Raw genomic sequence first — 25844 nt, forward strand, 5'->3', positions numbered from 1 at the left:
ATTTCTCAATTCTGTATTTCATTCCCATAAGGAACTCTGTTTATTTATTTTTTTGAATTTTATTTTATTTTTTTATACAGCAGTTTCTTATTAGTTATCCATTTTATACAGATTAGTGTATATATGTCGATCCCAATCTCTCAGTTCATCACACCACCACTACCATCCCCCGCTGCTTCCCCCCTTGGTGTCCATACGTTTGTTCTCTACATCTGGGTCTCAATTTCTGCCCTGCAAACCGGTTCATCTGTACCATTTTTCTAGGTTCCATATATATGCGTTAATATACCATATTTGTTTTTCTCTTTCTGACTTACTTCACTCTGTATGACAGTCTCTAGATTCATCCACGTCTCTACAAATGACCCAATTTTGTTCCTTTTCATGGCTGAGTAATATTCCATTGTATGTATGTACCACATCTTCTTTATCTATTCGTCTGTCAATGGGCATTTAGGTTGCTTCCATGACCTGGCTATTGTAAATAGTGCTGCAATGAACATTGGGGTGCATGTGTCTTTTTGAATTATGGTTTTCTCTGGGTATATGCCCAGTAGTGGGATTGCTGGGCCATATGGTAATTTTATTTTTAGTTTTTTAAGGAACCTCCATACTGTTCTCCATAGTGGCTGTATCAATTTACATTCCCACCAACAGTGCAAGAGGGTTCCCTTTTCTCCACACCCTCTCCAGCATTTGTTGTTTGTAGATTTTCTGATGATGCCCATTCTAATGGGTGTGAGGTGATACCTCATTGTAGTTTTGATTTGCATTTGTCTACTAATTAGTGATGTTGAGCAGCTTTTCATGTGCTTCTTGGCCATCTGTATGTCTTCTTTGGAGAAATGTCTATTTAGGTCTTCTACCCATTTTTGGATTGGGTTGTTTGTTTTTTTAATATTGAACTGCATGAGCTGTTTATATATTTTGGAGATTAATCCTTGTCCGTTGATTCGTTTGCAAATATTTTTTCGCATTCTGAGGCTTGTCTTTTTGTCTTGTTTGTAGTTTCCTTTGCTGTGCAAAAGCTTTTAATTTTCATTAGGTCCCATTTGTTTATTTTTGTTTTTATTTCCATTACTCTAGGAGGTGGGTCAAAAAGGATCTTGCTGTGATTTATGTCAGAGAGTGTGCTTCCTATGTTTTCCTCTAAGAGTTTTATAATGCCTGGTCTTATATTTAGGTCTTTAATCCATCTTGAGTTTATTTTTGTGTACGGCGTTAGGGAGTGTTCCAATTTCATTCTTTTTTTTTTTTTTTTTTTTTATTTTTCGGTACGCGGGCCTCTCACTGTTGTGGCCTCTCCCGTTGCGGAGCACAGGCTCCGGACGCGCAGGCTCAGCGGCCATGGCTCACGGGCCCAGCCGCTCCGCGGCATATGGGATCCTCCCGGACCGGGGCACGAACCCGTATCCCCTGCATTGGCAGGCGGACTCTCAACCACTGCGCCACCAGGGAGGCCCCAATTTCATTCTTTATATGTAGCTGTCCAGTTTTCCCAGCACCACTTATTGAAGAGACTGTCTTTTCTCCATTGTATATCCTTGCCTCCTTTGTCATAGATTAGTTGACCATAGGTGCGTGGGTTTATCTCTGGGCTTTCTGTCCTGTTACATTGATCTATATTTCTGTTTTTGTGCCAGTACCATACTGTCTTAATTACTGTAGCTTTGTAGTATAGTCTGAAGTCAGGGAGCCTGATTCCTCCAGCTCCGTTTTTTTCCCTGAAGACTGCTTTGGATATTCGGGGTCTTTTGTGTCTCCATACAAATTTTAAGTTTTTTTGTTCTAGTTCTGTAAAAAATGCCATTGGTAATTTGCTAGGGATTACATTGAATCTGTAGATTGCTTTGGGTAGTATAGTAATTTTCACAATATTGATTCTTCCAATCTAAGAACATGGTATATCTCTCCATCTGTTTATATCATCTTTAATTTCTTTCATCAGTGTCTTGTAGTTTTCTGCATACAGGGCTTTTGCCTCCCTAGGCAGGTTTATTCCTATGTATTTTATTCTTTTTGTTGCAATAGTAATTGAGAGTGTTTCCTTAGTTTCTCTTTCAGATTTTTCATCATTAGTGTATACGAATGGAAGAGATTTCTGTGCATTAATTTTGTATCCTGCAACTTTACCAAATTCAATGATTAGATCTTGTAGTTTTCTAGTAGCATCTTTAGGATTCTCTATGTATACTATCATGTCATCTGCAAACAGTGACAGCTTTACTTCTTCTTTTCTGATTCAGATTCCTTTTATTTCTTTTTCTTCTCTGATTGCCATGGTTAGGACTTCCAAAACTATGTTGAATAATAGTGGTGAGAGTGGACATCCTTGTCTTGTTCCTGTTCTTAGAGGAAATGCTTTCAGTCTTTCACTATTGAGAAAGATGTTTGTTGTGGGTTTATCATATATGGCCTTTATTATGTTGAGGTAGGTTCCCTCTATGCCCACTTTCTGGAGAGTTTTTATTATAAATCAGTGTTGAATTTTGTCAAAAGCTTTTTCTGCATCTATTGAGATGATCATATGGTTTTTATTCCTTAATTTGTTAATGTGGTGTATCACATTGATTGATTTGCATATACTGAAGAATCCTTGCATCCCTGTAATAAATCCCACTTGATGGTGGATGATCCTTTTAATGTGTTGTTGAATTCTGTTTGCTAGTATTTTGTTGAGTATTTTTGCATCTATATTCATCAGTGTTATTGGTCTGTAATTTTCTTTTTTTGTAGTATCTTTGCCTGGTCTTGGTATCAGGGTGATGGTGGCCTCATAGAATGAGTTTTGGAGTGTTCATTCCTGTGCAATATTTTGGAAGAGTTTGAGAAGGATAGGTGTTAGCTCTTCTCTAAATGTTTGATAGAATTCACCTGTGAAGCCATCTGGTCCTGGACTTTTGTTTGTTGGAAGATTTTGAATCACAGTTTCAGTTTTATTACTTGTGATTGGTCTGTTCATATTTTTTTATTTCTTCCTGGTCCTGCCTTGGAAGGTTATACCTTTCTAAGGATTTGTCCATTTCTTCCAGGTTGTCCATTTTATTGGCATAGAGCTGCTTGTAGTAGTCTCTTAGGATGCTTTGTATTTCTGCAGTGTCTGTTGTAACTTCTCCTTTTTCACTTCTAATTTTATTGATTTGAGTCCTTTCCCTCTTCTTCTTGATGAGTCTGGCTAATGGTTTATCAATTTTATTTATCTTCTCAAAGAACCAGATTTTGGTTTTATTGATCTTTGCTATTGTTTTCTTTGTTTCTATTTCATTTATTTCTGCTCTGATCTTTATGATTTCTTTCCTTCTGTTAACTTTGGGTTTTGATTGTTCTTCTTTCTCTAGTTCCTTTAGGTGTAAGGTTAGATTGTTTACTTGAGATGTTTCTTGAGGTAGGCTTGTATTGCTATAAAGTTCCCTCTTAGAACTGCTTTTGCTGCATCCCATAGATTTTGGGTCATTGTGTTTTCATTGTCATTTGTCTCTAGGTATTTTTTGATTTCCTCTTTGATTTCTTCAGTGATCTCTTGGTTATTTAGTAATGTATTGTTTAGCCTCCATGTGTTTGTGTTTTTTACGATTTTTTCCCTGTAATTGATTTCTAATCTCATAGTGTTGAGGTCAGAAAAGATGCTTGATATGATTTCAATTTTCTTAAATTTACTGAAGCTTAATTTGTGATCGAGGTGTGATCTATCCTGGAGAATGTTCCATGCACACTTGAGAAGAAAGTGTAATCTGCTGTTTTTGGATGGAATGTCCTGTAAATATCAATTCTATCTGGTCTGTTGTGTCATTTAAAGCTTGTGTTTCCTTATTAATTTTCTGTCTGGATGATCTGTCCATTGGTGTAAGTGAGGTGTTAAAGTCCCCGACTATTATTGTGTTACTGTCGATTTCCTATTTTATAGCTGTTAGCGGTTGCCTTACGTATTGAGGTGCTCCTATATTGGGTGCACATCTATTTATAATTGTTATATCTTCTTCTTGGATTGATCCCTTGATCATTATGTAGTGTCCTTCCTTGTCTCTTGTAATATTCTTTATTTGAAAGTCTATTTTATCTGATATGAGTATTGCTACTCCAGCTTTCTTTTGATTTCCATTTGCATGGAATATCTTTTTCCCTCAGTTTATTTCTAGCGGAGGAAAAAAAGTATATCAACAATTTAGAATTCTGAGACCCAGCCATTTTTAAACCATGGTTAAGAGTCATTCCATTTTAGAAATTGTGTGAATTATTTGCATAGATTTAGTGCCAAGATAAAGATAGACAAATATTTAAGTCTTTATTTACATGGAATACAGTTCTTGTGCATAAAAATATGTTAAAAACCAAAACCATGATCCTTGAATTCAAAAAACATAGTGGGAAGTTTGGAAGAAGAGGGTGGAATATGCCTGGGATAGTTAAGATACAGTAGAGTGAGAAGTTAACATAGCAGCTAAGAGTACACGTTCTGGGGTCCTACTAGTTAGGCTCATGCCTCAATCTACTACTTTCTAGTTCAGTGATCTTGGTAAGTCACTTAATCTCCCAATACTTCTATTTCCTCAGCTTACAAAAAGGCTCTCAGTGGTAAGGATGCTATAGATGTGGAACAAGGGAACAAACATACAACTAATCAGGGCATTTATAATTATTGACACTATTACTATTATAAAATTAATAAAAGTCCTGCATGACTAACAAATTAAATAAATGTTACATAAGTTCTATAGCTTTTTTAAGAGATTAATGTAAATTGGAGTAGTTGAGAATGTCTTCATGAAGCAAATGAAACATGACCTGGAACCAGAAACCCAGATTCATGGAATGAAATGATCCATGAAATGAAATGAAACTAGAGATTATCCACCCTTCGTGGGCAGTAGTAGTGAATACTTGCTTAGTGCTCCCTGTGTGCTGGGTACTTTTCTAAGCACTTTATATATATCTTCATGCATCATCCAATCTTTACAGCAACCTTGTGTACTGTAAACTATTAGTTCCTTTTTTTCAGGTGGGAAGATTGAGGCACAGAGTGGTTAAGTGGATTGTTTCTGATCACACAGCAACCAAGTTGCAGATCTGACTCTAGAGTTTACACCCATAACCACTATCCTATGCTGTTCCAGATAGAGTTTTGTGCCATAGAGTTTTGTGCCAAAACTAAGGTTGGTGAGGGAAAACAATTTGCTCAAGGTGACTAGTAGATAGTGCCCAAGAAGTTAGGCACTTTTTGTGTGATTTCCCTAGTCATGATGGGAGGGCCCGTGAGGTGAGATGAAGGCCAGGTGTTAATTTCTCTGAAGAAGGCCTGAGCATTTTCTGTCCTTTGGGGAGCAAGGCAGCAGTATTTGCAGATTAGGTGTGCATTGGATAGTGGGAAGATGAAGTTTGATAGGTCACAGTCAACATTTGTGAGTCAGCAAAAGTCAATCAGGTACATTTGGGATTTATTCCTAAGGACAAACAGGCCAGTCTGGAAATTTCTAAGCATGAAATCAGATGTCGTGTTATTGAGGAAGAGAAAGTGGAGAGAAAAAAACAAAGGCGTATAATATATATATATATTTTGTACATATATTTCAGCATATAAGCACACTGTAGTTAACCATATTTAAAAGAGATACATACTAAGTAATGCACCTGTATCAGAAATGTTATAATTATGTCGGTAGAATCTAATGTGGTAAATTGAAGAAATGTTCAGCGGCTACGAATTTATATGCATGCAGTTGTAAAGGGAGAGGGGAATCAAGCTTAATCTGACTTAATATTTATCCCTATGCACACCCTCAGGTTACAAAGCTTCTATTAACTTCAAAGGAGCGAGGTGGAGAATGCAACCCAGGCCTGTTTGGTTTGTGATCATACACTTGTTTTGCGGGTGGTATCCATGTGTTTCTCCAAAGTTCATCTTTTCTATTTGCACACACGGAAGGAGAGCCGAGTCCTCTTTCATCTTCATATTTTTCTAGTTTCTTGGAAATGTCAATTACAAAGGAGGGCTGTATAAATCTTTGTGTGGTTTAAGTGCTAATATAAGCTGCCAAACGTATCAGCTGGCTACAGTATTTGACACACTTAATACTGACTTTACACCTGCAGTTATAGCAGACGCAGTGGTAGAGCTCTGTGTTCTAAAGAATGAGATTATATTTCAGAATACAACATAAAAAAGAAATATAAAGAAGTCCATTCTACTCATGAGTTTCCTACATTGTGTTACATCGGTAAAACATTAAACGGCTTGAAAAAACGCTGTTTGTTTTCATTGTCCGTTATCCTCTTTGATCACTAAGCTGTAGAAAAATGATTATTCCTGTATAATTTGTGATCTACAGTAGGCATTATAATATCCATTTATTCACAAGGGCTTGCTGTTAACATCTAAGCGTCTCAAGAGACCAATTTTAAATAGGTGCTTTAGGTTGACACAGCAGTAAATATAGTTTTGACAGTTTTAAAAGAAAGCAGTTAAACATGAGAATGCATTGATTGTTTGGATATACCACCTCATTTGAGCATGGAAATCCATTTATATATACCTTACATCTTTAATTTTTAAAATCCACAAGGATTATTAGTAACTAATATTTATTTAAGTGAAATTTATGTGAAAATACAATCCAATGCAGAATTTATTTCCCAGTTAGTGCATTTATATATTATGAATAACATAAAGACTTGCATTGTGCCAAGATTAGTATGATTTGATATGTATCTTGATGTTACCACAAAACGCTTTTCCAAAGTAGAAGTAAAAAGATTTGTAATATACAAACATTGCCTCCATGTTGTGATTTTCTATTTCCAATAACACCTGTACAATACTGCTTCCTAGTTATGCTCTACATTTTATGTTTAATGTGGTAATCTAATTTCCCCTTATTTGCAATTAGCAAGTCAAAGTAAAAAATGTACATTGGAAAGTTGCCATGACACTATTGCTCTGGAGCCAAATTTAGTAACTGGTGAGAAGTCTTGGTTCCTATCAGAGAGGGCTGGTTCCTGAAGGACGAAGCAGAATGATCTTATTACATGGCGTTTTCCCCTGTAATGTAACCTCAAGGATGCACTTGTGGGATCATGCAATAGGAAGGCTCTAGAGTAGCGGAAAAAAGGAACAGACTTCCTTTGAACTAGCAGCTGCGAAGTTACATCAACAACTCTATGAAGTGTAATAAAATTTTGGGGATAATTTTCTACACATTTAAGAAGCCCTTCTGGAATACTGTGAATAGGGTGAAAATTAAGGAAATTTCTAAGGTTATCAGTGTGTGTAATTAATGAATAGTTGTATAATACTTGATTTCGTATTTTCAGCTATTCTCATGATTATATATCCCTAGATCATAGCAAGTAAGTCACATATAATTGTAAATTTATATAAATATGTCGAGATAAATTGGGCTGCAGGGTATAAAAATCATTTAAAAAGTTGTATATCCATGGTTAAAGTCTTTCTTAATAACTGTTCATTGTGAAGATTGTGAAAGTGGACAAGAGTAGTCTCTTAAACTCTTTATGTAATACCATAAACTGACTTGGTTCATTTGTGATTCATAACTCCCAACTGTTAAGCCAATTAAAAATTAGAGATGTCTTCCTGTAGAAAAAAAATTAATTTAATCTATAATATAATACATTAAAAAAAAACTTACATTCAAAGGAAGCAATCTATTTTTTTAATAAATTTATTTATTTTTGGCTGCGTTCGGTTTTCTTTGCTGTGTGCAGGCTTTCTCTAGTTGCAGCGAGCGGGCTTCTCCTTGCGGTGGCTTCTCTTGTTGCGGAGCATGGGCTCTAGGTGCGCAGGCTTCAGTAGTTGTGGCACGTGGGCTCAGTAGTTGTGGCTTGCAGGCTCTAGAGCACAGGCTCAGTAGTTGTGGCGCACAGGCTTAGTTGCTCCATGGCATGTGGGATCTTTCCAGACCGGGGCTCGAGCCCATGTCCCCTGCACTGGCAGGCGGATTCTTTTTTTTTTTTTTTTTTTTTTAATTTATTTTGGCTGCATTGGGTCTTCGTTGCGGTGCGCGGGCTTCTCATTGCGGGGGCTTCTCTTGTTGCGGAGCACAGGCTCTAGGCGCACAGGCTTCAGTAGTTGTGGCTCGTGGGCTTAGTTGCTCCGCGGCATGTGGGATCTTCCTGGACCAGGGCTCGAACCCGTGTCCCCTGCATTGGCAGGCGGATCCTTAACCACTGCGCCACCAGGGAAGCCCTGGAAGCAATCTATTAAAAATAAGTATGTTAAGAAATCACAGAAACCACTTAAAAAGTGCTAGTGTAATTCTGAAACTCTTCATCCCAATAACAGTTTTCTTGGGATTATATCCTTTAGCTGTGGAAATGCGATCTGTGTATACACTGATTGTTTACATTTGCTTTCTGAAACATTTGCAAAGTAAAATCAGCTCCTTATATCTTATGTGGTATCTCTTGACTGTTTATTTCATGGCCATGTTTAAGCCTATCCAAAGCTCTCTTGGTTGGTTTTCTTTATCATCCTTCGGCTTGTTTGCTTATTTTATTTATGAAGGCTGGGCCTGTGTCAGTAGAGACTTTTTATAGTTATTCTGATATCACTCATGCTATAGAATTTTTACGTTAACATTTATTGTTAAGAAATGACAAAAGGGCTTGATTGGCATCTGGAGGTACTGATGGTATTGTCACAGTTTAGGAAGCAAACACTCTACTTAGCTACGAGTCTCATTTTTTAAGAAAATCTTATGAATTTTCATAAGGAAGTTTGGTCAGCAATATTATCTGCTATATGAAAAATAACATGCACTTTTCTAAATGTTTCTACATAATAATGACACATTTTTTTCTTCCTAAAGGCTATTTTGGGGTTAAAAATGTGGCTCCCAAATCATAGTATTTACTTTTATATTTCATGAATCTCCCTTTTCTTGGAGAGAGTTCTTAATCTGGTACAGTTAAATAACCATTTTTCAAGATGGGCAAAATAGTTTGGATAAAAGCTTTTCTGTAAGAATGGTAATTTCTCATGGAAAATGCTCTAGTGTACATTGAATTAAATATTACAGGGCATATTTAAAGAAAATCCCCAAATTTATTTTGGGGAAGAAATTCTAAAAATTTTGTACCAAATTAGTAGTTGGTTTAAGTAAGACATGTTTGTGGGATTTATCCTCATTAGTAGTAACATCTGTAACAATTGAGGCCAAGTGACAGATAATTTCTTTTTTAAGAAGGTGTTTATTGTCAGGAAAATTACAAAGTTTCCTTTGTAATTACTCTTTGTTATTTTGGCAGCCTGTAAAGTTTTATTGGCATTTACTGAAAGGTACTTTTTTTGGCTCTAGCCAGCTGCCTTTCTTTGTGGGGTAAACTTTTCTAGCTCTGGTATTCACAACATATTTTCAACTTTGTCTACCGATGGTGTCTTTTTGAACAAGGAGCCAAGTGGCTAATAATGTCTGAATTGTTCTCAATCGTGTTTTCAGGAGAGTGACATCAGAATACTGCAGGTGTACTTCAGCCATTTGAGTGTTGTATCCTACTTATCCGGTGTATCATTTTGGTACTAAAGTGGTCAATTTAAGACCATGCAAATTACAGGCTCTTTCACATACAGCCTGGAGGAAAAGTATGTTGAAATTATGAATCGAAAGTGAGGATTCACTAATTTGAAAGAAAATAGAATCTTTCAAGCAGTACTGGGTCACCAAATCGGAATTGAAAGATTCTTTTCAAGAGGTGAATATTAAAAGAAGTAAAGCCCAAACATTGAAGAAATGGTGCTATAATAGAATTTTGTTAGACTTGGGAGTGTGACATATACGTTTGGAATTTCAGTTGTCTTGGTGGCGGTATTCACTCGGTCGCCCATGTACCATTTCTCTTACCTCTGGGCTTATTTAAAGACTTTTCTAGTTCAAGCCATTACATGTGAGATGAATTCTAAATTTAGAATTACACTGCTCTAGTTCTGAAGACCACCAAATTCATTTAAGCAAGTCTTTGCATCATTAATTACTTATTTCATTGCTTTGAAAATAATACTGGAGAGAGTGGTTATACTTTATTTCACAAAAACTTATTTATTTGACTACTCGTTCTTAGTGAGTAAGACTTACAAATCATAGAAAACTGCTGGTCTTTTTACTAATTATTATTCCAAAGTGATGACAAGGCACGTTAGTAATTGGCAGTCTTCTTTGGCAATGAAATATCATCTTAATTTTGTTTTTTATGTTACTATGGTCTATAGAGTAATTAATGTAAAATTATAGGTTGGAGCTTCTGTATTTGTGATTTAATAAAAAAGGAAAATTAAAGATTACATTTATCATTTGCTACTTCTAAGTAAAAATATCCTTAGATGCTACTATCTGCCTTGGTTCTTCTCTACTGTCTGTGGTCTACTTTTTTTTTTATCAATAGATTTCAAAGAATATATTTACCACCTTTTATCTGAACCACTTGTTAGAGATCTATACAGATAGTTTGCAGAGGGTGGTACTCTGAGGTTTGTTCTGGAGAGCTGGACGAGGGAGGGGGGTGCAGGATAGAAGAAGCCCACCTTTTACATGTCCTTCCTATGGGAAGGACCTGTCTTCATGGTCACACAGGATCAAGGACAGAGCACTCTTGGTGTCTGGGTATTCTGCAGGGCCCATCTGTCATGGCCTTCTTCAGAACTTCCTCATGCTAGACTGAGAAACACCAGGTAGTGTTGGCATCTTCCAAGTCAGCTAGGAATAATAATAGATACTGGTCAGCCTTTTCCAAGACAGTATTGTCCATTATTTGAAAGAAATTACAGAATTACAAGGTAGAGAAGTAATATTAATTGTTATAACCATATAGGTCTTAACGAGCATCCATATCAAAGCACAATGCAACAATTTCTGCAGAAGAGGTATCTTTGGTATTTATCAAGGTCGTAAGTAGGTAACTGATGAAGTAGGGCCGTTTCTGAAGGGTGTGGGTTTGGGTGGACATCTTGATTCAGTACTTCATTTCAGTTTATTAGATCTGTTTCTCAAATAGCTGCAGCTTGTTCAGGTTTGATTCCTGCCAGCTGGATATGAAGTACTCTCTGTTTGGGCTTGCTGTACAGAATCTCTTTCCAAAAAAATAGTGTCGTGCTGCTTTCCATCTACTGGACCAGTAGGGGAAGGAAGATCTGATTTGAAGCCAGTACAGAATGCAAAACTGATTAGATTTGGATTGTTTTTACATTAGGTTTTCTTTTCCCTGTTCTTACCCTTTTCCAGATGGAAGAACCAGTTTCCCACCAGGGCACTTTCTCCTGGCAGTTAAATTGTGAAGGTGAGGATCATTTAGCACCACTACTGCTGAAGTACTGTTATAGTAGGATTAGGCTTTAAAATTTAGAGGAATGAATCAGCACTGTCCGAGGTCTCTCTATTTTTAAATTAATAGTGCTTGTGATGCTTTTAAACTAGGAATATAACTTTTTTTTTTTTTTGCGGTACGCGGGCCTCTCACTGCTGTGGCCTCTCCCGTTGCGGAGCACAGGCTCGGGACGCGCAGGCTCAGCGGCCATGGCTCACGGACCCAGCCGCTCCGCGGCATGTGGGATCTTCCCGGACCGGGGCACGAACCCGTGTACCTTGCATCGGCAGGCGGACTCTCAACCACTGCGCCACCAGGGAAGCCCGGAATATAACTTTTTATCTTTTGATTCTGCTTTTTATTTTATCAACATAATAACATTACTTTTCATCATCAGCTGGAAAGAAGGTGGTCCATGAAATGCCTTTTAAAGCATCAAGTGTTTTAAAATGTTAACCATATGTACACCTTTCTAATGTGCATTATGAACCCTCCTTTCTTGAATATAGTAGATGACACTCAATTTTGCCTTTTCTTGGTCATTATGAATTTCAGTGACCACCATTTGCTAAAATCCAGTAATGCCCTCAAGGATTACTGAGGTGCTTAGAGCTGTGTGGCCTCAGAATGTTATGCCCTCTGAATTCTTGCATCAGATTTTTACATTTTTCTTTGACATCAGTAAGCAGGTACTTACACCCAGAGTTACATTTTAGAACTACAAGATTGCTTAGTCTGATGCTTTCATTTTGGAGATGAGGAACAGAAGCCCAGAGAGGTTGCACACTATGCCCGAGGTCACGCAGCTAGTTAGCGGTGGGGTAGGAACTAGGTACAGATTACTTGACTCCTTATCCAATGCTTATTCTGCCAGGCCACACTGTTTGCTTTTTCCTTTTGTCAAGATACCTTCCTTATAGATTCTTCTCCATGTGTACATTTTTTGTTCTTAGTGAGTAGTTGACTTGACATACTACTGTGAAGTAGTATGTGTGAAGTTTCCATGTGAAATTGGAAACAAGATGAAATAGAAAACGTAGTATGGTAACACTCTGATTGTTGAAGTCCCGTTCCTATCATTGTTCACTTTACTTTCTTGAGTTTCAGTTTATCTTCTGTGAAAGGAAGTGCTTGGGGTAATAATGGTAATAACTAACGTTTCCTGACTTCTTACCATGTGCCAGGTACTCTTCAAAGTTCTCCTGTGCATTACCTCATTTAATTTTCACACACACCCCATGAGGAAGGTCTATGATAAGCCCCATATTACACAGGGAGAAACTGAATCCTGTAACAGCTACCTAGTTGACCAGAAGTCCTTAAGCTAGTAAGTAGCAAAGCCAAATTTCATCTCCACACTCTTAACCACTGCTGTTATGTTTCTGGATGATCTACGTGTTCTCTTTTAGCTGTCATGTGTAAATATTCTGGGTTTGAATCATAACAATGCCAATAGCTAATATTATTGAGCACTTACGTACTTTACATGTAGCGTCCCATTTAATCTTAACAGCAGCTCCACAAGGCAGGTGCTATTATCATGCCCATTTTATAGAAGAGAAAAGTGAAGTACACAGAGGCTTGCCCAGTCTTACAACTGGTAAATAACAGTGGCAAAATTTGAAACCAGGCAGATGTAAGTACTTGTTATCTTCACTGCTCTGCCCTATTGCCTGAGAACGAGTACTTGAGTACCTAAGCCAGAGCGTGTTATGAGTTTTGTAATAGTTATTTTTGCTGATTAGAGGTAATGTGTGTGTGTGTGTGTGTGTCTGAGCACATGCACATCCACATGTGGAAACACACTGACTAATGATTTCTTAGCTGTGTGTTTGATGAGGTGTAGAAAACTCTCATGCCAAGCATAGAAATGAGGGAAGTGAATTTAGTGGCAGAGAGAATGGGGTGTGGAGTGGTAGCGATGGTGGGAACTGTGACAAATAGGAAAACACGGGTTGTGGCCAAAGGGGAAGCTGATATAGGGCTCAGTCAACTGCTGGCCTATTTTTCAGGCTGGAAAGTGGATTCAGTGTTGCTGGATATTGTGTTTTTTTCTAGAGAAGCCAGAATTTTGGATTTTTAAACCAGAAAAAGATTTTAAAGCTGATTTTTAAATGATCACAACGAATTGAAATTATTTGAAGCCACTACGTGAATCAAACAGAAACATTGGCAACCTCTGGTTTAGACCATCAGGACTGGTAGATAAGTGACCTTCAGATGAGTCAGAGTTGGTTGCATCTCGCTATCACCACTAGCTTTTGAAGAGTGAGGGTTCCAAATCCAGAATACTTGTCCATTCTATTCTGTCTATTAAGATGGCATAATGGTAGTCTGCGGTGTAGAGAAAGTTGAATTATGAAGTGTACTTTTAAGAAATAACTGTCTTGCGTGAGGCTTTACTCTGTAGATTGTGAGGATTCCTGGCTTCTGATTTTGGCTCTGTCCTCAGCACTGGTTTCCAGGTCTGTAGACACCACACCAGATTCTGGATGGGGCTGCGGGGTGCAGGATGACCTCCGGGACTTTTTCAAGCTCCATGCCCTCTTTTGTTCGGGTATGTACACCCCTGGCAGGACCATTCAGGAATCCCTGCGATGGAGCATGCAGTCCCTGTTACTGATAGGAGGAGTTTGGTATTAGGAAAAAAAGTTTGATATGCCCTTTTGAGAAAGGTGTGGCTTCTCTGAGATTCAGTTCTGGTTTCCAGACTGCCCAGGAAGTTCCTTGCACGTGCTGAACATTTACTTCTGGGAGTAATGCAGGGGCAGTTTGATGACTGTTTGCCTTCCTCCAATTAGTGTAGCTCCTCTTGTTTATATTTTTTACCCATAGGGCATCCACTTATGATTCCTTTAGCACAGAGGTTTCTGAGTACGAACACCACCGGCTCAATCGCTAAAACTTGATCATATCTAATGTTTTCAATTTAAAAATTCTGAGATTGATAACAAGAGGTGAGAGTCTCCCTTACTTTACCTTTGTGATTACTACAGAGCAGCATTCTATGTGTTGCCAAAATAACATCAAAGGACCAACTAGGTATGGAATCTATCCCCACTGATAATATTCCTTTAAAAAACATTGTATCATCTTTTTGATAACTGCTTTACTCATAGAATATTCTTTCAGAAAAAATATATATCAACTTGCTGTGCAGTGGTCTAAATTTTTGTCTTGGAAATATTATAGGTGAATCTATTTCCAGATGCTGCAAATAATGGAAAATCATGGAAAGTGGAATCAGGGTCTCTGTCCTTAAATGTGTTTCAGTTTGCATTTTGATAGCAGTTTAGAAATGTTATCGCTTGTTTTGTCACAGACATAATTCACATCTTTCTTCGGGCACTGTAAACAAGAGAAATGGTTTAATGGCCCCATAGAGGCACTCTGCTGATAGCTGAGATTAGGCCCTTTAGTAATGGATGTCGGTGTGTGTATGTGTGAGTGGTATGTGTACACAGTGGGGGTGGGGAGGGCTTGGAAGAAGTAAATGTACTGGAAAAGAATCTTTGAGAGGCTCAGATGCAGCAGAAGTACCTGCCGATTTTCTGTAAGACTTGGAAGATGGATTTACAGTGTGTGACACTATTGTCTTTATTTGTACACAAGCCTTCCCCTTTGCTTCTGGAATTTAACCCGGTACTAATTGAGGTCATTGCCACCCATTTATCACCTGAAATTGAAGTGATGTTAACTTAAAGTGAATGCTTTTCATCTTGTGAGTGTATTCCCAACTATATATATTTGTATAAAAGGCTACATGCATTTTTCATGCCGTGCTTGTATCTGGTCTTAAGTAACCTAATTTATGTATACCATTTACTTTTTCCCCTCTTTACAGAGTTTTTTTTAATTTGCTGCTATAGCCAAGTGAAATTATTTTACAAACACTTTTGTGTCCACAGAATGATTTGTTTTGACTTCCTCAGCTATATTTTGTAGGCAAGTGTAAAAAACTCTCTGCATTATACATAACCATGGTCTAAGTAAATGCCTTGAAATACCTCAAAACACATAAATTTCTAGTGTTTTAGAGCCTCAATATGATGTCATTTTTTCACCATCTTTTTTGTGTATACCCCTTTAAATTGGCTACACAGCCAGAGTAAACACAGGGTTAGTGAAGCAGAATTAAATATCCGTTGTTAACTAATTTAGCTGTTCCCTATCACTAGCAGGGGTCAGTGTGCCAGATCTTTCTCCTTTCTCATTGCAGACCATAATCTAGACTAGGGATCAGCAGACATTTTTTTCTGTGAAGGGTCAGATAGGAAATATTTTAGGCTTTGTGGGTCAAAGTGTTTCTGTCACAAATATCCCATTGTTACTCAAAGTAGTCCTAGACTCTACCTAAATGAATGGGTAGAACGGTGTTCCAATAAAACTTTATTTAACAAAACAGGTGGGAAGCTGGATTTGACCCATGGGCTGCAATTTGCTAACCCCTGTACTAGAATACTGCACAGCAGACTATTCTAAAACAGACCTTTTGAGCAGACCAGAAATCGCAACATCAAACTCAGGAGACTCTCATCAAGGCTCTAAATTCCCAGCTAATATTGATTCAAAAACTAGAGATGTGATTCAAAGACATAGTTTTGTTTACAGAAGAAGTAGTTAAAAATCTGATGTGCTTCTCTTTGCAGGGTAATTGTTTTGTACTCACAGAAATTACTGCTCTATTTCACTCTTAGGATAAGAGTTGGGAGGAAAGCTGAGTGAAAGGTCAGAGCTAAGACAATTTATCACTGTATTTACGTTCACTGTCCACGTAGAGAAGGGGACCCATCACTTGTGACATTTTGGTTATCAGAATCAAGGGGAAGCTTTAGATGTTGGATAGCAATGTTTTTCCTTCAGTGGAATATGAGTGGTGTGAATTTTTAAATGCCTTTGGCCACAGCAATAAATTGAAAGAAGGCAGAATGCCTAAAAGCAAGCATGAATGCTCTAAGTGTTTTCATTTAGATACAAGTGCCAGAATATATTATTAAGGTCATGTATACAGAAATATGCATAGCATACACATGAATTGATCAAACTTAAAGAAGACTGGCTAATATATTTATTAGAACTTTTCTTTAAAAAAACAACTAAATAAAGCTCTAATTGGACTTCTGTGAGCTCTTGATGGTTAGGACTGTGCCTTACTGTTCAGCTTCTTCTATAGCTCCACATTCCCTGCCCCTTAGCAACTGGCATAATGTCCGGGCTGTAGTAAATGAATGAATTAATGAAGAAGTAAATGGATAAAGAAACATCTGATATAATGTTGTAGTGGTGCTCATGCATGAAGGAGATCTTAAGTGTGCTCATTCAAAAATATATTTGAATTGTATGCTCAAGTGTTCAAGAGTTGCTGCCCAAAGCCCATGGCTTTAATTCCTAGGCTGTTATAAGTTAGCCCTAGGTCTTTAGTTGGACATGAAGCTTAGCTTCTTCATGCCTTTAAAAATTATTTTTGCAAACTTGGAATGCTAATGTCCTCATCTTGAATGATGAGAATCGAGAGTTGGTGAAGGTTCTTTGAAAACTTTATAATACTATGTAAATTTGAGTCTTTTTAAAAAAAAAAAAACATTATAGCTGGTGTTTTCTAGCACTATTCCAAACTCAACCAGAGTTCAGTATGTTAACACCTACAGTTTAGCATATGATCTTTCTTAAATTTATCTCATGTTCACTATAGAAATATAAACAGAAACTCAACTCATAAGTTTCATTGTTTATTCTCTGGACTAACATGAACCAGTAAGTCATAACATGGTCTGTTTTCAATTTAGTGGTGCCAAAAAATACTCCAGGGTCAGGATTGTTTAGGAAATTATTCTCCTATGAGCAAATTTTTAAATTCATTATCTCCATCTCTAATATTATAGGTGTTCACATATGACTTATATGTCTACCCTGAGCCAAAGACTTGGTTGTATACAAGCATTGTTGCATTTGTAAAGCCAAGGGCATTTCTGTGCTCCAGGAGAATGATGACAACAAGAGTGGGCCTCTGGTCAAAAATGTGGGCAGAAAAAAATGGAAGCCAAGATGATGCCTCATAGTTCATAGTTCTAAAATGAAAACAGTCACTAACCTAACAAATACTTTACGATGAATACCATAAACCCAAGTAAACTGTGTGAATTAAGAAGTGGTTAAGTTTATTTTGGAAGTGCATTTTTTAAAGTCCTGGTACTTTGGAGCACTTACATTTAACCATTAGAGGAACTCAGTCATTGTAAGTCAGCCTTAAGATGTGGTTTTAAAGGTCAAGCCTCTATCAAAGAAAAAATGCAAGATGCATCTCTTGAGAGTTCTCTTGGCTTCTCCTCCTAAAAATCTGATTGTCCAGAGGAGTTGCAGGTCATAAAAGTTTGCATGAAAACGTGTTTGAGGAAGACAGCAGATTTCATAGATAAATGATCTGAACTGTTTGAAGTCAGGGATAAGGATATAATATAATATCATTGGGAACCATCACTTCTTTGTAAATGAAATGAAGGAGTTAACTCACTTGATTTGATACACTTGAAGAAGGAAGGATTCACTTTAATTAAAACTACAAACAATGCCGATGCCTGTAGCCCTGGTTCCAGAGCCAGCCAGGACAGTACAGTAAGCGAGATGAAATGTACCTAAGCAGCCTCGGCAGCAGGCTGGAGCCATGTTCAGCGAAAGTAATTTAATTAGTGTTGATCATGACTCCAGATGATGGTGATTTGATAAGGAATAATTTAGTACTTAACAGCCTTTTACATGCACCAACTCCTTGTGGGAAGGTAAAGCAAATTGCACAAAATGAATGTGCTGCTTCCACTTGTGACTGTGCCAGTGAGCTGGAAAACTGCCTGTTCACAGACGCTCAGGCTCTCGGCCCTGTGATGAAATACCCAACACGGTCTCAGCTCAGCCCTCTCTGGTGGGAGTCTCTGTACTACCCTTACTGAAGAATAATAAATAACAGAAGTCATTTTTATGATCTAAAATCTCGAGGAAGCAGAAAAGTGAAAATGAGGAAAATAAAGTAGCTCTGGTTCTTGTGCAAAAGGTTGACGATCTTAGGTTGGCTTCTTTTTTCCCCTCAACACAGCAATTAAAAAAAAAAAATCCTAGCATTTGGCTTACGATTAGAAAAAAAAAGTCATGATTCCAAGGGCACACAGTGATTAAGAGGCCCACACACGGAGAGACTAGGGGAGCCCTAAACTTCTTGGAGAACCTGTGAGAATCCTTGAGTGTTGGCATCTAACAAAAAGGAAGACATGGTTAGTTTTTTTAAAAACGTCTTTTCAAGTACTGGACCTGTTTCAGTGCAGCACACACTGGATCCAGGTGTTGCCAGGCATCATAGTGGATTTGAAATTTGCCCGGTTATGAGAGTCACCTAGAAAATTTTATAAGATACAGAATCCTGATCTATATACCAGCTTTAGTGAATCAGTTTCTGGGAACAGGGTATGAGTTTGCTAGGGCTGCCATAACAAGGTACCACAAACTGGGTGGCTTAAAAAGTGGAAATTTATTGTCTCACAGCTGGAGGCTAGAAGTCTGAGATGAAAGTGTTGGCAGGGTTCTGAGGGCTGTGAGAGAGAATCTATTCTATGCCTCTCCCCTAGATTGTGATGGCTTGCAGGTAATTTTTGGCGATTCTTGGCTTGTAGAAGCTTCACTCTAATCTCTGCCTTAATCTTCACATGGCGTTCTGTGTGTCTCAGTGTCCTAATTCCCCTTTTGTACAAGGACACCAGTAATACTATATTAGATCCCACCCTAATGACCCTATCTTAACTAATTTTCCAAATAAGGTCACATTCTGAGGTGGGGTTAGGACTTCAGGATAAAATTTGGAGGGGACACAACTGAACCTGTAACATATGGAGTATGGGAATGCCTGTCTGAAATTTTTTCAAAATTTCCCTCGGTAATCTGATGATTGGCCAAATTTGGGGGTCCCCTGTTTAGGGATCTACTTGCCTCTGATAGCACTTTGGGAATCCTTATGTTCTTTCTTCTAAAGTCACTTTGGGAAACTCATGGGGCCAGTCTGAAAGCCCTAGAGCTCCAGATGGTGTATCTACAAGGATGGGTCATGCCTTTTGCTTCTAGGTTGATATTAATGGACATTTTGATAGGAGGCTACTGTCCTGCTAGCAACCATTCCCAGTGGTACCCCAGACTTGTCATTCCTCCCGTGAGTCATCTGGAATTATTTATTATGTGAAGTTGAAGCACATTATCAGATGTCTCTGCTGGAAGAGGAGGCCACCAGACATTTTCAAACATCTTAATTTGTATAGCATTGCTTGATGCTTCTCATACTTTTAAATCTTTTTATGGAGCTACACATTCATTACAATGCAAAAATCTTAAGTGTATAACTTGGTGAACTTTACATAGGTATATACTCATATACACACCGCCAAGAGCAAGATATAAAATATTTACAGCTCTGTAGTAGGTTACTAGTGCCCTTTCTCAGTCATTAACACTCCCATCCACCAACAGAAGGAGATTCTTTCACTATCCATTAGTTTGGTCTGTACTTGAAATTCATATACTGTGTACTCTTTGTATACTCTTTTGTGTTTGTCTTCTTTTACTCAATTTACCATCTGTGAGACCATCTACGTTTCTGCATGTGTCATCAATGTGTTCCTTGTTAATTCTTGTGGAATATTCCATTGTATGAATAAGCCACAATTTACTTATCCATTTTTCTGCTAATGAACATTGGAATTTTTCCAGTTTTTGGTATTGTGAATAAAGCTGCTATGAACATGTACTTTGGTAAACATATTCAATCCTTTCTCTTTGATATCTACCTAAGAGTATAGTTACTGGATCATAGGGGAGATTTATATGGAGACTTGGTAGATACTTCAAGAAGTTTTCCAAAGGGTTTTTGTCAGTTTATACTCTTAGCAGCATATATAAGCAGTTCTTATTGCTTTAAGTCTTCTTCATATCTTGGTAATGACAGTCTTTTTCAGTTTAGCCATTCTAGTGGGTGTATAGTGAAAACCTCATGTGATTTTATTTGCGGTTTCCTGATGAGTAAAGATGCTGAATACTTTTTCATATATGCTTGCTTTGTTGCTCATTTGTTTGTCATTTGGGTATCTTCTTTTATGAACTGCCCGTTTGAGTCTTTTGCCCGTTTTAATTGGGTCTCTTGTTTTCTTTTATTAATTTGTAGCAATTCTTATTATGTTGAATATGATTTCTTTGTCAGATCTTTCTATAGCAAGTATCCTCTTGGTGTCTGTAACTTAGTGTCTTGATGAAGAGAAGTTCTTAATTTCAATGAAGCCTAATTCGTAGATTATTTTCTTTTATGGTTAATGCCTTTTGCATCCTGCTTACTAATCTTTTCCTACACTATGGTCCCAAAGACTTTTAAAATATAGTAATGTTGAATATGGCAGTCTCTGGTATGTTTGATACTTTGATAAATATGATAAACTTTGCATCATACTGGCAATTTATTAGCTTTTAAGTTCTTATCCATTTTCGTTCATATAATTTAGATCTCATCTCTCAGGTATAATGATTTGTTACTTAGTTGAATGGCAAAGTGAGTTCCCTTGATGTTGCTACTGCTTTTTCTTAGGAAAATATAAAACCTACTACTTAATCTAAAGTGCTGAACTAGGGTATACACATTTTGTTGTATATGTTCAAGTAAGTAATAAACAGTGGAAAACTATTTGTTAAGAAAGCAACAAATGCATGGTTAAGATATTACAAGATTGCATCATACAATATTTGTCATTCTAAGAAGTAGCACACACACACACAGAGGGAGAGAATTTTCTTATAGAATACTACTTTAAATCTTTTGTGATTTTTTCCCCACATTTTAAAAACATTTCATCTTGCAAATTCAGGCAAAAATAAAGAAAATAATGTAGTGAACTCCCACCTATCCATCAGTCAGCTTTTAACATTTATCAACATTTTTCTATTTGATTCTTCCCTCATACATTTTTTTCTAGAGTATTTTAAAGAAAATCCCAGAGCTTATTTTTTATCTGTAAATATTTTATGAAGCTTTAGCTTTAAACCTTTCTTTTTGGTACAACTGCTAATTTCATTATCACATCCAACAAAATTAACAATAATTTCTTAAACATCTAATACCTAGTCCACATTGAAATATCTTATTTGTTGGAAAGGTGTCTCTTTCAGTTGGTTTGTTCAAGTCAGAATCCAAACAAGTCCTCATGTTACAATTGATTCTTGAGGTTCTTAAGCCTCTTCTATCTTAACGTTTTATAAATTATAACTTTCTGACTTGGTAAAGTTAATGAACATACGTACCCTTTGCATATGAAGAGACATGTAATTTCCCCTTTGTTTCTATTCCTCTAACTCTCTACTTTGAGTAGGTATATTAAACACACATTAAATTAGAAAAAAATACTTTGAAATAGACCACTCAGCAAAATAATTGTATTATTATTTATTAAATTTTCCTTAGACAACTAATTTAGATGAAATTTGTTTACTTCTGTGGCACATTTGTTTTCTACAGTGTTTCAGATGTCTCTTGAGTACCACTGAACATTTTTGTCAAAATTATGTGCTTATATAAACAATTAGCATTTATTTTCCTGGAGCTTGGTAGCTCTTGATATCAATTTCTTATACTAAAATTATATATGACATTCAAGTTAGTACAGGTTCGTAATGCTGCAGTATCATAATCAAGATTGAATGGTATCATAAGCCACAAAGTTTCTCTTGTAATATCTTCCTTTATAGTATATACACTTAATATTTTGTTTTAATCCCAGGTTTTATAGGACTTGGAGTAACTATACACAGTCTGTCCTTCTTGTATTTATCCTTGATAATTCATACCTGTGAAAATTGTATGAAAATAAAATTCATTCTCATGTCTATTTTCCCCTTATCTTTTTATTCATTTTCCATTTATACTAAAACTTCAATTATTCTGAGGATCTTTAATATGCATTTGTTCAGTTTCATATAGAAGAATAAAAATAGATAATCTTATTTATTTATTGGTTTGAAAGCTATGATTCCACTCCAAATACACATATTTCTTCATATTTTATGATATTGTCTTTATAGTATATTGAACAGTAATGACATATGACACTAAGTCATATGAAAAAGGAGGAAACATCATTTCATATAGAATAATTGTTTTATAGTAGATTATATATGAAAAATAACTTTAACATATTTCTCACAATGTATCTTCACACTTCTGGTAAGTAGTTAGGCAAATAGTTTTATCTGTATTTTTATATATGAGCGCTGGTCTAAAAAGAGGTCGAATTTTTTGTCCTTTTGTCCAAAGTATCATTAGTTACCCTGAGAACTGCATGCATCTGGATTTTCTTTCTCATAGTCCAGTTGTTATTCCACTAAACCATTACTATTGGTACATTTGAGACGTTTTCCTTTCAATAATACTTAAAATTATGTTCCTGTCTTCAGTTAATTCTTGGATAATCAATTGTATTTTTTCTGCTTTAGTCATTGGAAACCTTTCTGAAATGTTTTCAAGCTTACTTTCTGAAAACTTCTAGTATTGTCAATATCAGCTAAGCCAATTACAAGTAGTCATCTGACTTTAAGTAATGAGAGAGAGTTTAAGCATGCATTTCGTTATGCGATAAAAGCAAACAACGAGTATATGGAGATTCTCCAGAATCTTTTCTTGCATGAAATTCATCCAATGTGATTTTTCTTATGTATGAAAGTTAATATGAAATGTTAGTGACATTTTAACCAAGAGGAGTAGAACAGATTAGTGTACTTAATTCCTAACTGTATTTCATTTTTGTGGGTATTTGTGTTTTGTTTTCTAGTGGCTTTTCATGGCCTCCCACTGAAAATCAAGAAAGAACCCCACAGTCCATGTTCAGAACTTGGCTCTGCCTGCAGTCAAGAACAGCCCTTTAAATTCAGCTATGGAGAAAAGTGCCTGTACAATGTCAGGTAAAGCAATCAGGTGTATAGAGAAGGCCTGATGGTTCTTATTGAAACACAATTCCAGCATAATATAAAGTCTCAAGTCATATTTTATGAGTTACACCTGCAGCATATAACAAACTAATTAGGTTATGTGTTTAGCAGAACTCGGAAGGACCATTTACTGTCTGATTGCATACTTTCAGAATTATTTTAATTAAAGGTCAAGTCAGAGACCTATCTTTTTTTGGGGGGGGGGTCTTTGTTGCTGTGTGCGGGCTTTCTCTAGTTGCGGCGAGGGGGGCTACTCTTCGTTGGGTTGTGCAGGCTTCTCATTGCAGTGGCTTCTTGTTGCGGAGCACAGGCTCTAGGCACGCAGGCTTCAGTAGTTGTGGCATGCGGGCTCAGTAGTTGTGGCTCACGGACTCTAGAGCGCAGGCTCAGTAGTTGTGGCACACGGGCTTAGTTGTTCCTCGGCATGTGGGATCTTCCCAGACCAGGGCTTGAATCCATGTCCCCTGCATTGGCAGGCGGATTCTTAACCACCGCACCATCAGGGAAGCCCCCAGAATCATTTTAAAGCAGTCATTTTTATCCAAATCATGAGTTGCCTTTCCACTGTAGTGATGCACTATGGGATTGAAAAGAGGGTCTGGGGACTTCCCTGGCCGTCCAGTGGTGAAGAATCCGTACTTCCACTGCAAGGGGCACTGGTTCAATCCCTGGTCAGAGAACTAAGATCCTACATGCTGCGCAGTGTGCCCAAATAAATAAATAAATAAATAAATAAACAAGTAAAAGAGAAAGGTGCTTCCTGTGTCTATCTTCACTTAAAAAAAAGAGAGAGAGAGAGAGAGAGGTTCTTACTTTGCATGCATGAATAGCTGCTGAAAGTTCTCATTAGAAAGAAAGCATTATGCACTTTAGATAGAGTGTGTAGGAAAAAATGAACCATTTGGCAGGTCTAAGCAGTACATTAGTTATCTGACAGGTTTTGCAGATGATCTATAAGATGCATTCATGGACAATTGCAGTAAAGTTAGAATTTTATAAGGCTTAGCAGAGGCTATTATCTATTAAAAAGCCAGTTGTTCCTTCGGATGATAATAAAGGGTGGAGCAGTAGAAGTGCATTGTTCATTTGTTGGAAAATTTGATAACATGTATGTTCATTAAAAACCCTTCATAGTAAATTGCATTCTGCTGCTTTTCATGTCGGCCTCTAATTGCGTACGGAAAAATTTGGCTCTGTATATTGTATGTTATTACTCTCAATTATAGTAGAGACGTACGTAGTTCTTTAAAGGAGTTAGTTTAGAAACTTATAAAAATGATTACAAATATTTGTGGTCTTATAAATTATGTTGATTCAAGTTCATAATACATTATAATCCAAAGGAGTCTTCTATTTCCTCAGATTTTTTTTACATATATTGTTTTTTCTTTCTGTGGAGTAATTTTTTCTCCTTTTTTAAAAATTGAAGTATAGTTGATGTACAATATTATATAAGATAGAGGTGTACAGGATAGTGATTCACAACATTTAAAGTTATACTCCATTTATAGTTATTATAAAATATTGGCTATATTCTCTGTGTTGTACAGTATGTCCTTGTAGCTTATTTTATGCCTAATAGTTTGTACCTCTTAATCTTCTACCCCTGTGTTGCCCCTCTCAACTTCACTCTCCCCACTGGTAACCGCTCGTTTGTTCTTTATATCTGTGAGTCTGCTTCTTTTTTGTTATATTCACTAGTTTGTTGTCCAAGATATTTAAGATTTGAGAAACTTTGATTTGTGCAGTCTCACAGTACCTGACCAGTGCTTGGACATTCTATTACTATTTGTTCTTGCCAACTTGTCTTTTATATCTGCTTTTCTAGGAGGTTCACCAGAGCCTGAAATGATGAGGCAGTTCAATTGCACTGCAAAGCTTTTATAAAACAGATCTCTTGTAGAAGCCAACTATTAAAACATACTGAGTTCAGATAAAACAATATTGATCAATCTGAGTTTTATTTTTATCGTGTTTTTAATTTTTGCATTTTCTCCTTAAGAGTACTGTGTATTCTCAGAGTAATTATTTAACATATGGAGGAATTTTTAATTAATAAACCAAATAGGTATAGAATTGCCATTGCATTTTAGCATTGATCAGAAGTGTGACTATGAAATAACTGCTGCTTTATGGACTTAGAAAGAAGAAAGACATATCTGACTTTCATAAATTAATGGTAGAAGAATTACCTGAATATTTTGAGGTTCTTCTTGGGGACCAATAATTCCCACAGTGATATATGGATTAAATTTTGTTATTTCCATTTTTATACAAACAGTGTAACTCAGTACAGCATTTCATAAGGGAAAAAAGTAATATTCTAGGACAGGAGATGTATCATTTTTTCTTTTTATGTGGGAATGAGACAGGTGAACCATTTTATAAAAGAAGTGGGTTCACATTCAGAAATATTGGTAAGGGAAATAGGTAGAACCAAACATAATATGAGTTCCACTGACTGCTTTAAAGCAAGAAAGACTTATGCAGCACATACTCCTTCACTTCTATAAAGTATTTTTGCGCTTGGATGTTAT

The 25844-nt window shown here is 36.7% G+C and overlaps 1 protein-coding gene across 7 annotated transcripts in view; it reads left to right on the plus strand.

The window, feature by feature from the left end:
- ETV1 (ETS variant transcription factor 1) overlaps nt 1-25844 on the plus strand; it is a gene marked incomplete at both ends in the record, with an annotated part of 92656 nt that overhangs the window by 26853 nt on the left and 39959 nt on the right. For all 7 annotated transcript variants that reach the window (XM_079711037.1, XM_079711040.1, XM_079711039.1 and 4 more), the window contains one exon: nt 23151-23280. In XM_079711037.1, coding sequence (XP_079567163.1) covers nt 23151-23280 — 130 coding nt within the window. The remainder of the gene's footprint in view (nt 1-23150; nt 23281-25844) is intronic.

This window comes from Hyperoodon ampullatus, assembly GCF_949752795.1.
Source record: "Hyperoodon ampullatus genome assembly, chromosome: 9".
Classification (NCBI taxonomy): domain Eukaryota; kingdom Metazoa; phylum Chordata; class Mammalia; order Artiodactyla; family Ziphiidae; genus Hyperoodon; species Hyperoodon ampullatus.